Source organism: Brienomyrus brachyistius, chromosome 14 (assembly GCF_023856365.1).
Source record: "Brienomyrus brachyistius isolate T26 chromosome 14, BBRACH_0.4, whole genome shotgun sequence".
Lineage (NCBI taxonomy): Eukaryota > Metazoa > Chordata > Actinopteri > Osteoglossiformes > Mormyridae > Brienomyrus > Brienomyrus brachyistius.
Genome location: NC_064546.1, coordinates 17,954,167 through 17,966,219, shown reverse-complemented (window position 1 = coordinate 17,966,219; position 12,053 = coordinate 17,954,167). Strand labels below are relative to the sequence as shown.

The following is a 12,053-nucleotide window of genomic DNA, read 5'->3' as shown; positions in this document are numbered from 1 at the left end:
CAGGGCGGCTAACACAGACCGTGAGAGCAGGGGCCTGTAGGAAGCTAAACCTGGGTGGCTAACACAGACTGTGGGAATTTGCCAGGTCTCAAACACAGGCCTAAGTGACAGGATTTAGGAAAAAACCCATTAATGACTGTAAAAGGAAAATCTTATGAAAGGATCATGCTAATGCTGGCTGGGGAGTGAACAGAAACGCAGTCTTTTCCTTGCCTTCTTATTGGATTAGTGTTTAATTTTTCCCCCAATTCTTCATGCCTGCCAGAATGGAGGCCCTTTACCTGCTTCTACGGCTCCTAAGGGCTTTTCACTGTGCTACAGTTTCTGTCCCCCAGCCCACTCCTGCCCTTCGGAAATGTTTCAGCACCTAAAATTAGGGTCATTACCTCCCTGCAAAAACAAACCTCACAGCCAGGGAAGAAGTAAGAATCACTAATTTTCTCTTTGGCACTTCTGTGTGTGTGTGTGTGTGTGTGTGTGTGTGTGTGTGTGTGTGTGTGTGTGTGTGTGTGTGTGTCTGGGAGGGGTCTCTAGCAGCGCCTTCATCACGTCAAAGACGCAACACTACACAGACGAGTCAGCGAGAGTCCCAGCAAGAACTAAGGCAGCCTGTGTCCAGTCTGTCCAAAAGTCCTCATCTTCATCATAACACAGTACATTAGGAACATTTTTTACTGTTCATTTGGGTGCATGTCACACACACATAAATGTGTTTGTGTCCAGAGTAAAAAAAAAAATCAAAATAATTAAAAAAGTGAGATATAAAAATAGACATTGTTCACATATACAAATACAGCTCTCACTAAATAGCACGGGATGTAACATTTTCTGAATAGGGTTGAATGAATTACAAATAAATGCATTTTTGCAGGAAGGATTACCGTCAGTCTAAGATAAACAGAATGCTAAATTACGCGTAATCAGTGTCGCTCTGCATGGATAAAAATCAAGCAAAGTAATGTGTGAATAAACGATCGAGGCTAAACTCCTCATTTAATGCTGTTAACTTGGATGTCAATGTAATGGTTTATTTCGAACGCAGTTTTTAAATGATTTTGGCAAGTTTTGCATTTTGCGTTAAAACGTTCACAGACAGATAGACATACACGTAAATTTATGTATTCAATACCGTTATTTAAAACTAAATAAACTTCTCGGATATTGGAAACTCTTAATGACATTTTATTCTTGTAAATACAGTTATCCCAGTAATAACCGGAACTCACATAGCGTGTGGCAGTGCAATGTAAAATGATTAATATTTCCTGGAGAGCTGTGTCGTGACTCTTACCACATTTTTATAACTTCTTCTGTGGGATAGCAGACTGGCAAGAAGACGCAGCCACAGTGACCCTCGCCGGGGTTCAAGCGACACTTTCATTCGGCTCAGGGTGTTAATGTACCCGGGAGACAAATCGGCACCAGCGACTCACAGGCAGCTTGTCATTGAGGCTGGGATTTTACTTTCCAGACATTTGCTGAGATAAAAAATAAGATTTTATTAATCAATCGTGAAGTCTGGGGTTATCAGACTCTAAGAATGGTGCGGTCAATTTTACGTCTTTTTTCGGACTCCTAATTTTAAATGGTACTCATATTGCTGACATAGCGACGTGCTATTCAACTGTGGTTTATAAAGAACAAATAAAACTAATGTCACTCGCATCAAATATTTAACTCACGACATATGCATTCTTTCTGTGCCCAACCTTTCAGTCAAAGGAAATTAATATAGTGAATGAATCTATACTGGCAAATCTTTTCAAATGTGCCCTCCGGTGATTGTACAGACATAAAGTCTGATCACTATATGTGACCTAGTAATACAATGTCAGTAATCCAAATCGATTACTTTTTTGAGAAAAACAGAATGTAACACCCCTACACACACAAACTCCAAATACGAAACTATATATTTCCATTCCTGTATTATACTTTTTAATTCTAAGAGATGATCCTATAACATTATAAAACTCGACTATAAATAAATTATATGAACTACGACAAGAACGCAATTAATCACTATCATGTCAGAAGCACGTGTTCACCCTTTTAGATAGGCCCACTTAATTCATTAATTCAGTTAGCCAATACCGATATAATCGCGTGAGTACGGATGTCATTCTCTTGGAAATCAGCATGCACGTCGTAAAACTGAAACAGACATTACTTAGAAGGCTTTATTATGAATCTGGGTTTAAAAACGGATCCCTTTACACCTGGAATAAACTCTTTTTTTTTTCAGTTTAGACATGATTGCATTACTGCCCTGTGGTTTACTACGTGCTGTGGGTGCAGAGAGAGACAGATCGAGAGAGAGAGGCGGACCAAGAGAAAGTTTGAAGGCTCGGAAGATTACAGAAATTTAGATTCACGTGAATCTGCTCATATTTCCAGAAATGTATAATAGATGTTCCTTTAATAGCATACGAAGGCAGAGCGAGTGAAGATACGCTTCCGCTTGAAACTGCCAGTAAAACACACAAGAGAACTAGCAAAGAAACAAACCGTGTGTGATACGCATTCCCAAAACATTGCAGAAAGTCTTCAGACTTTACAGACTGAGCAAAGCAAGGGCAAAGCGCACCGCTTGGTTCCGAAAGCTGCTAGGGGGATTTCAGTCCGCACGCCTCTCCAGGCAAGCGCTGGAGCTGAAACCAGCTACCGGGGTAATTTTCTTGCCTCGTCCCAAGGAGAGATCTGCAACTCGACAGGAAAGGGGATAACGTAATGGGGTCTCCGGGCTACTACAATGGGAGGAGTATGATAATAGCGTCGAGCCCGCCCCCCGACAAACATATATCAGACAGCAGTAAAGCGAACCCGCACAAGGCAAAATCTGACTTTGAAAAATCCTAACTTTACCTGTTTCAGCTCCACAGACATTGAATGCGCGCGTGCTTTTTAAACCTAGTTTGTACTGAGACGCGAGAGAATTTTTCAGAACTGCAGTAAAGACTTGATGGCACCTTCATAATTTGTCTTGCTGAATCACTTCACAAATTATTGACTAAATATCTATATTTTTGTGAAATATGTTTTTGAAATAGCAGGTCTCATCTGAACCCAAGCTGCAAATGAAGAGCTGCTAAATCAATTCTGCAAACTACAACATAGAAATTTATTTTGAATTAATTATTGAGCAGATAATCCAGCACCATGAACGTGTGGGACACAGAATCTGAAGGACAAGGCAGCAGCATCATCAAGGAGTGGGGTGGGCAGGTCCAGCCAGCTCTCGTCGCCTCTTTCGTCTTCCTCTTCTGCCTGGAAGCTTGTCTGTGGGTCAGGAACTTCAGGCGTAAGAGGAGGCTGCCTGGACCCTTCGCCTGGCCGGTGGTGGGCAATGCCATGCAGCTGGGACAAATGCCCCACATCACCTTCTCTAGACTGGCTAAGAAGTATGGCAACGTTTACCAGATACGACTGGGCTGCAACGACATTGTGGTGCTGAACGGAGATGCTGCCATCCGCCAGGCACTCATTCAGCACAGTAAGGAGTTTGCGGGAAGACCCAACTTTGTGTCATTTCAGATGGTGTCAGGAGGCAAAAGCATAACGTTCAGCAACTATAGCAACCAGTGGAAGATGCATCGCAGAATCGCTCAGTCCACCATCAGGGCTTTCTCCTCGGCAAACAGCCAGACCAAAAAAGCATTTGAGCAGCATATTGTCGCAGAAGCCTTGGATCTGGTCCAGGTGTTTCAAAAACTTAGTGCAGATGGAGGACATTTCACTCCTGCTCAAGAGCTAACAGTAGCTGCTGCCAATGTCATCTGTGCCCTCTGCTTTGGGAAGCGCTATGGACATGAAGAAACTGAATTCAGAACCCTCCTAGGCAGAGTCGACAAGTTTGGAGAGACGGTGGGTGCCGGGAGCCTGGTGGACCTCATGCCTTGGCTACAGTCTTTCCCCAATCCGGTGCGAAGTGGGTTCTTAAGCTTCAAAAAGCTGAATAATGAATTCTTTACATTTGTGAAAGACAAAGTGATCCAGCACAGGGAGACCTATGACCCCGAGGTGACCCGAGACATGAGTGATGCAATCATCAGGGTCATTGAACATGGAAAACACAATGGACTAAATAAAGAATTTGTTGAAGGCACTGTTAATGACCTTATAGGTGCTGGGCAAGACACCATATCAACAGCTTTGCAATGGATGCTTCTGCTCTTGGTGAAATACCCTGATATCCAAACTAAACTGCAGCAGCAGATTGATAAGATTGTGGGCAGAGACAGACTCCCCTTCATTGAGGACAAGAAAAACCTGCCATACCTGGAGGCCTTCATCTACGAAACCATGCGCTACACAAGCTTTGTGCCCGTCACCATACCCCACTCCACCACCTCCGACGTCACCATTGAAGGTCTGCACATCCCTAAGGACACTGTCGTGTTCATCAACCAGTGGTCCGTCAACCACGACCCAGAGAAGTGGAAAGACCCCGAAGTCTTTGACCCCTCCCGCTTCGTGGATGAGAATGGTGCCATAAACAAGGACCTGACCAGCAGTGTCATGATCTTCTCCATCGGAAAGAGGAGGTGCATCGGTGACCAGATTGCCAAGGCTGAGATCTTCTTGTTCACAGCCATCTTACTACACCAGTGCACTTTTGAAAGCAACCCCTCAGAAAATCTCACCATGGACTGTTCCTACAGCTTAGCCCTGAAGCCCCTCAACTACACCATCTCTGCCACACTCAGGGGAAAATTTCTAGGCTTGGTGTCACCTGCATGAAAAGCTGCAAACTGTTCCAGCCTTGACCTTGCAGGCTAGCAAAGACTTCAAGGGTGTCAAATTGGTTAATCCGTAATCTCAAGGAAACTGCACTGACTGAGTTAAGGTATTTCATATTTAATATTTAATTACTGGTCAGCTATCAGTTAATTTACTATTTTTGTAGAAGTTAAAGCTGATTTTTTTTTCACATGATCAGTAAGAATGGGATTTTCCAAGAGAGTCGATTGAGGGCAGGTAAGATAATGTCTGTGAAGTATTGCTGTATAATAACGTATACTTCAGGCTCCGTGAAAATAAGTTACTAAATATGAGCACCATGTGCGAATGGATATTTTAGATATTTCAAAATTATATATTACATATACTCAGCATCCAGCTTGTACAAGTAATGATACACATGTATGAGTCATATAAGTAGTTATGCACAATTTCCAATAAAATGTAAAGTGCTTAAAATATTTAGAAATATTCCACAGCTCCCTGCATAAACATTCACTGCAGTATTCACAGCATCACTGAGTGTATATGGGCAAGGATGTAGACATCTGTGGGGAAACTCAGCGCTTCCACTGATATTTTAAACACTATTTATGTGTAGCCCCAATGCTTGAGTATTTGTCCCAAGAATAATGAACATCTAGATATACTAACTAGTATAGCCTCAGATTAAAGGCACAAATCATTTTTCATGTGTGTTTATATGCAATATGCAGCGTTTAAGCAAACCTGTCTTGCAAGACATTAATTCAAATTCAGCACCTACTGTAAATAAAACATGTCATTTGAATGGGATTAAAATGAGATATTGATGACGGAGAGGAAATGTAACGTTAGTTTCAAGTTTATTTGTGTTATGTCCAAAATGAAGAACGTTACTTCAGTCTTGAGTCAGTAATCAGTCTCTTAGGCTACACTGGCGAAACAAATGGGCTTTTTTTTGGGAGTCATCAGCGAAAAGAGGGCAAAACAAAGTTCTGAGAAAAAACGGAGGTGGTTTTGCCTGGAAGTGTCTTTTCTGGTCCTGAAGCATTTCGGAACAAACACCCGGACTCCCTTTATGCTGTCTGCCCAAGCATGTGTTGCTTAGTATTGCAGCCTAAAAAAGAAATAACGCCCAATGAATGGTTCCACATGTTTGATGTGTGTTGCAAAATGCACCTCTGTTTAGAGTCCCAGGGCTTTGTGGGCTGTGCAAATGCCACTGGCTGAGCAGGTAAAGCGTATTACTGCGTAAGCGCCCGATTCCTGCTTTCCCTCAGTGTTCCAGCCGGCACAGCCAGCAGTGCTGTGTGTGTTCATGTTCATACCTTTGTATTTGAAGTAGAAGTCATTGCTGTATGTCTTTACTTAATTCAACATAAGCTACATGGAGAGTAAATAAATAGGTGTTAATCAAGGTGGTTTGATCAGAGTGTTCATTTGTTTCCATGTGCTGACTCTGCCCCCCCCCCCCCCCCCTCCAGTTTACACGCAATGAGATGCAAATTGCCAGGAACTCTGCCTCCCAAGCACTTGGGACGCACTCTGCTTCTTTCTGATGTTCTCACACTCAGCAGGTCTGTGGAGGTGTGTGCAGGAGGTCGATGCAGGAAACTAACCAGCGCCGTCCCTTCATCGCAGCTTCTTGGACAGTGTTTGTAACTGTTATAGCTTACATGTTCTTCTTCCAGCTATATTAATTCACGTGAATCCCATAAATCCCGTAACTGATCTCTGTAAAGGGGCCACATCATAACCGAGAGTGAAAAGGAGCAACACATACTGAAGACGAGTAACAAAGCTAAACCAACGAGACAAAGCCAGGACGAAACGACACAAGCTGATGTGGTTTTTCTGGGTTGCCGTGACGACTGGATTGTGTTGTCAGCACACTCTTATCAAGCCACACATCCTGTTCAGATCCCTGCCATCTGTACCTTCAGGTCATCTGACTGTCTTGAAGGCTACCATTCATTCATCACGTATCATCACTGGGTAGCCAATCTCCCCCCACCAAGTTTAAATCCTATACCTCCCTTCAATACTTTACCCCTGACATGCCGCTACTCTGTCCGACAGACCCGGCAGAGTGATACATACTCACTGAACTTCAAATAAGTACATAGATACAGTCAGTCCAATAGCCGAACCTGTATCTGGATCTTAGTGTGTAAAATCCCTTTGCTGCTCTGTGTGGAGCGAACCTCTGCTTAGTTGACTTGCCTATGACCATTACCTTGTTTATTACCTCTTTCATTAAGTACTGTTACACTCATTGTGTTCTTATGCGCTTAACCCCGAGGCCATAAACTAATAAATGGAAACTTCCATGACTGTAAATTACCGCAGCGAGAGAAAAATTCTGCTCTTAAAGATAATAAAAAGATGTTTGCCAACAATCATTCGGTATGTGACTCAGACCAGGAGACAGGTGTCTCTCTCATTGTGTCAAGTTTCCCGAAATACTCTCATTTTGTAAATATGTTTACGGCAAGACAACACAACATCAAAGAATCGCATTACCCCATACAAACCTGAGAGACATTTTTAAAATACATACAGAAATGTTAAATCGTTTGGTATGGACTGGAGGCACAAGCAGATGAAACATGAAAAAACCTGGTAAAAACAGAAGTGGTTATTGGAAGGCAGACTTAATCACACCACTGTCCACTGTAGATAAATATGACCCTGCCTCCCCCCCATTCTCCTCTAGAAAGGAGAGTAACAGATTAAGTCCGACACAAACAGCTTGCACAAAGTGTTATAAAAACGGCTAAAATAGCTAACTCGGAATGTTCTGAATATGTCTATTAAAAATTCTTCCTGGTTTTAATGCGGTGAGTCGTGCAGTATGGAATACATTCAGTATGGAACAGCTTCCCACCCAATCCCTACCAGAACTGCCTTTCTTTACCCACAGCAATCAGATTTAAGTGATATTTTAGTTCAACTAGGGCCAATGGTTTCTTCATGAAAGCTTTTTTACAATGCTGTTAATGAGTTTTAACACAGCTGTAATCTCTGGAGCAGCATCATCTCACTTACTAAATATAAAACTACTTAACTACCCATACCCTGCAGTACATTCACACAGGATCACAGATCGCATTTAAAGGCATTGTTTGCACTCACCATGTTTTCAGTTCATTTGAAACTCAATCCAAAAATGTAGATGAATTTCTTTATAACTTTGTTTATCTGCCTTCAACAGAAATGAATAGAAACCATTTATGGGTTTAAAGTAATGCATCCCAAACAGCACTCAAAAACACATTCCTTTTCCAACAATCCTAAAAGTATCTGGCAAACTATCTGTTTGCACCAGGCTCAAAATAATAACATGCAGGACTTATCTGGGGATGGCTCTCTGATTCCAAACCACACTAATTAGCAGAGCGGTGGAAAGCAGCACACGACTTTGAATGGCAGAGATGGATGTTCAATGTGGGCACAGAAATCACCGTTGCACTGATGTACGCTCCCCACTGTAAGTGTGTCACTCGAACGCAGCCTGTCACAACAGAATTCCTTTCACCTCACACTATGCCTTTTTTCAAGCCAAACTCAAACAGTCACTTTAAGGTCAAGAGTACAGCTCCTTGGCAAAACACCAATATCCTCCCCTCCCTAAGACTTCCACCTGTTTGTATTTTTATTTATATGTTGACATAAATTAGGACACCAGCAATTTCTCCCATTAAACCAGAGCTACAGATCCACAATACCTCATAAGTTAACGAAGCATCTGCTGTAGCAAGCAAGTCATGTGAAGGAAAGCAGAATAATAATATAAAGAGGTAAAACTGAAAAACTAACAATGCCCACAAGACAACTTCCAATTATTTCTGAAACAAAAAAATAAATCAGTTTAAAAAGAGCAGCCAACTGTCAACAATATGATTTTCTGCATGATATTTTCCAAAGGACATTTCCTTTTGAGATTCAACAGCATCACTTTTCCCATACAGTAGACTGTAAATCTCTGGTCGTGTTTAAATTTAAACCTCAGAGAGCGACCTTAGCCAGAAAATGTGCAGCGCGCTGTCCTACGTGCATTTCTGCAAGGTATGGTCAGTAACCTCCCCCGGCTGCTCCCACAACCAAAGCACCTCCTTGTATTACACCACCTGGCCAAGAGACCGCACTGCTTGCTGTTATTTACTCTAGCTCTCTGGTGAGCACTTGGCTTGGGAGAGAGTCTGACACCCTGCTGGAGTGAGTTCCTGTAACAGAGATGAATGGGAGTCCTGGGGTCCACTGGACGGCCACGATGGGAGGGGAGAGATAGTAAAAACCCAGAGTCCCGGCCCCCTCAGACCGCACAGATATATAAGGGAGGGAGCGGAGACGGGTAAAGCAGATGCTTGTCATCCAGTCATTGGAAGACGGACACCACGACCTGGACTAACCCTCATGAGCAAGGCGACAGGAGGAAGGGTAAGCATGAAATGACCTGAAGGCAGCGGCAAGCTCTTCAGCAAATTGACTTCACGTCGAGCAAGTAAACCAAGCAAATATTGTCGAGGCACCTCAAAAAACCCAGTGGATCTCACTTACGTTACGCTGGTATGAGAAAACTGAAAAGGAACGCCTGAAAGTCAGATAAATAGACAAGGAAGAGATATATCTCAGACACCAGGAACAGGACATTTAACTAAAAAAGCAAAGGAAAAGAAAGAGCGGGAAGCCATGGTTCTGTGGGACACACAGTCTGGAGGACAAGGCAGCAGCATCATCAGGGACTGGGGTGGGCAGGTCCAGCCAGCTCTCGTCGCCTCTTTCGTCTTCCTCTTCTGCCTGGAAGCTTGTCTGTGGGTCAGGAACTTCAGGCGTAAGAGGAGGCTGCCTGGACCCTTCGCCTGGCCGGTGGTGGGCAATGCCATGCAGCTGGGACAAATGCCCCACATCACCTTCTCTAGACTGGCTAAGAAGTATGGCAACGTTTACCAGATACGACTGGGCTGCAACGACATTGTGGTGCTGAACGGAGATGCTGCCATCCGCCAGGCACTCATTCAGCACAGTAAGGAGTTTGCGGGAAGACCCAACTTTGTGTCATTTCAGATGGTGTCAGGAGGCAAAAGCATAACGTTCAGCAACTATAGCAACCAGTGGAAGATGCATCGCAGAATCGCTCAGTCCACCATCAGGGCTTTCTCCTCGGCAAACAGCCAGACCAAAAAAGCATTTGAGCAGCATATTGTCGCAGAAGCCTTGGATCTGGTCCAGGTGTTTCAAAAACTTAGTGCAGATGGAGGACATTTCACTCCTGCTCAAGAGCTAACAGTAGCTGCTGCCAATGTCATCTGTGCCCTCTGCTTTGGGAAGCGCTATGGACATGAAGAAACTGAATTCAGAACCCTCCTAGGCAGAGTCGACAAGTTTGGAGAGACGGTGGGTGCCGGGAGCCTGGTGGACCTCATGCCTTGGCTACAGTCTTTCCCCAATCCGGTGCGAAGTGGGTTCTTAAGCTTCAAAAAGCTGAATAATGAATTCTTTACATTTGTGAAAGACAAAGTGATCCAGCACAGGGAGACCTATGACCCCGAGGTGACCCGAGACATGAGTGATGCAATCATCAGGGTCATTGACAAATCGCGCAGTGACACCGGACTCATAGAGGCTTATGCTGAGGCCACAGTTACAGATCTGATTGGAGCGGGACTGGACACAGTCTCCACTGCCCTGAACTGGATGCTTCTGCTCTTGGTGAAATACCCTGAAATTCAGACTACACTGCAACAGCAGATTGACAAGGTCGTTGGCAGAGACAGACTCCCTTCGACAGAGGACAAGAAAAACCTGCCATACCTGGAGGCCTTCATCTACGAAACCATGCGCTACACAAGCTTTGTGCCCGTCACCATACCCCACTCCACCACCTCCGACGTCACCATTGAAGGTCTGCACATCCCTAAGGACACTGTCGTGTTCATCAACCAGTGGTCTGTCAACCACGATCCAGAGAAGTGGAAAGACCCCGAAGTCTTTGACCCCTCCCGCTTCGTGGATGAGAATGGTGTCATAAACAAGGACCTGACCAGCAGTGTCATGATCTTCTCCATCGGAAAGAGGAGGTGCATCGGTGAACAGATTGCCAAGGCTGAGATCTTCTTGTTCACGGCCATCTTACTACACCAGTGCACTTTTGAGAACAGCCCTATGCAGGACCTGACCATGGACTGCTCCTACGGCTTAGCACTAAAACCTCTCAACTACATGATCTGTGCCAAGATTAGGGGGAAACGATTTAATGGGGCATGAAATCAGAAATCCCTGCTTTGAAATACTGTCACATATCTGAGTAGAGTAATGGAGTACAAGGTATGTACTTTAGAGAGTCATTGATCCTTTTTTGTGCTGCCGTAAAATGTCCTGTGTTCTATTTTTCTTTACATAATTTACTTAAGTTTAATATTAGCAGATAGTAAATAAAGACTGTATTTGCTTTTAAGCCACTTTATTACAGTAACAATTTCAATTAATAAAAAAGATCTTTCCAACTTCCCTCAAGCATGCAAACAATAGCATCTAGATGGCACTTTGCAACCTATCTAAAGAGGCAGCTGAAATCTCAAGCACGTGCATAATGTCGAACTTCTTACGCATTCACTTTCCACCGCTTCTGTAATCCTGTCACACGCTTATTCAGATCCCCGTCTGCGGCAGGACATGTTCAGAATGCATGTAAAACTGTCGCTAATGCAGTCTCATGCTCTGATGTGGAGACTCCAAACCGCAGTTTCCCATAAAACTTAGACCTCCGTCGTAGAATGCACGTTAAGTGGGTGGCTGTTCTTATCTGAAGTGACACTGGGGAAACATGCAGTTCAAGTTCCGCTATTACGATGCATATCGGGCAGTTACTACAAATTGCAGCCCACCTCCTCTTCCCTGTTCAGCCTCAGGGTGGAGATGGTCCAGGCCTCACTGGTTTTTCCATTTTACTATCAGCTTGATGCCAGAGCCCCCTTGATCCCCCCCAAAAACACACAACACTGATGCCTTACTCCTCCCTTTTATCAGGTTTTGAGAAACGTGCAAGTTAACTAAATGCAGAACAGGTACAAACATGGTTTGGTGCATGGGTAGATTTTATTATCTTAACCTGTAATCAAAACACATTAATAAGTTTGAAATGTTTGAACTGAATTGAATAATTTTTAAAATGTATTTAAAAGCACATGTGTGCAAGCACCATGTGCTGTGATTGTCAAGTCGTGATATTGCACGCTCGTTAGATGAACGTCTCACAACATCACGCTCTCTCGTCTTGCTGCCCAGTGCCCGGGAAGCCCCGGAGCCCAAAAAAGGTTTTCCATGAGGTT

The 12,053-nt window shown here is 43.8% G+C and overlaps 2 protein-coding genes across 3 annotated transcripts; both read left to right on the top strand.

Moving 5' to 3' along the window:
* Positions 1-2,094: 2,094 nt before the first annotated feature.
* Positions 2,095-6,139, top strand: LOC125707328 (cytochrome P450 1B1-like). Of its 2 annotated transcripts, none has more exons than XM_048974397.1 (2): positions 2,095-2,106; positions 3,051-6,139. In XM_048974397.1, the coding sequence occupies exon 2, from the start codon at positions 3,160-3,162 to the stop codon at positions 4,738-4,740; it is 1,581 nt and encodes a 526-aa protein (XP_048830354.1). In that variant the 5' UTR covers positions 2,095-2,106; positions 3,051-3,159; the 3' UTR covers positions 4,741-6,139. The 2 variants fall into 2 exon arrangements, with proteins under 2 accessions (XP_048830354.1, XP_048830353.1); XM_048974396.1 differs by lacking the exon at positions 2,095-2,106 and adding an exon at positions 2,652-2,669.
* Positions 6,140-8,987: 2,848 nt separating this feature from the next.
* On the top strand, positions 8,988-11,188 carry LOC125707329 (cytochrome P450 1B1-like). The gene has a single exon (XM_048974398.1). The coding sequence runs from the start codon at positions 9,415-9,417 to the stop codon at positions 10,987-10,989; it is 1,575 nt and encodes a 524-aa protein (XP_048830355.1). The 5' UTR covers positions 8,988-9,414; the 3' UTR covers positions 10,990-11,188.
* Positions 11,189-12,053: the final 865 nt, after the last annotated feature.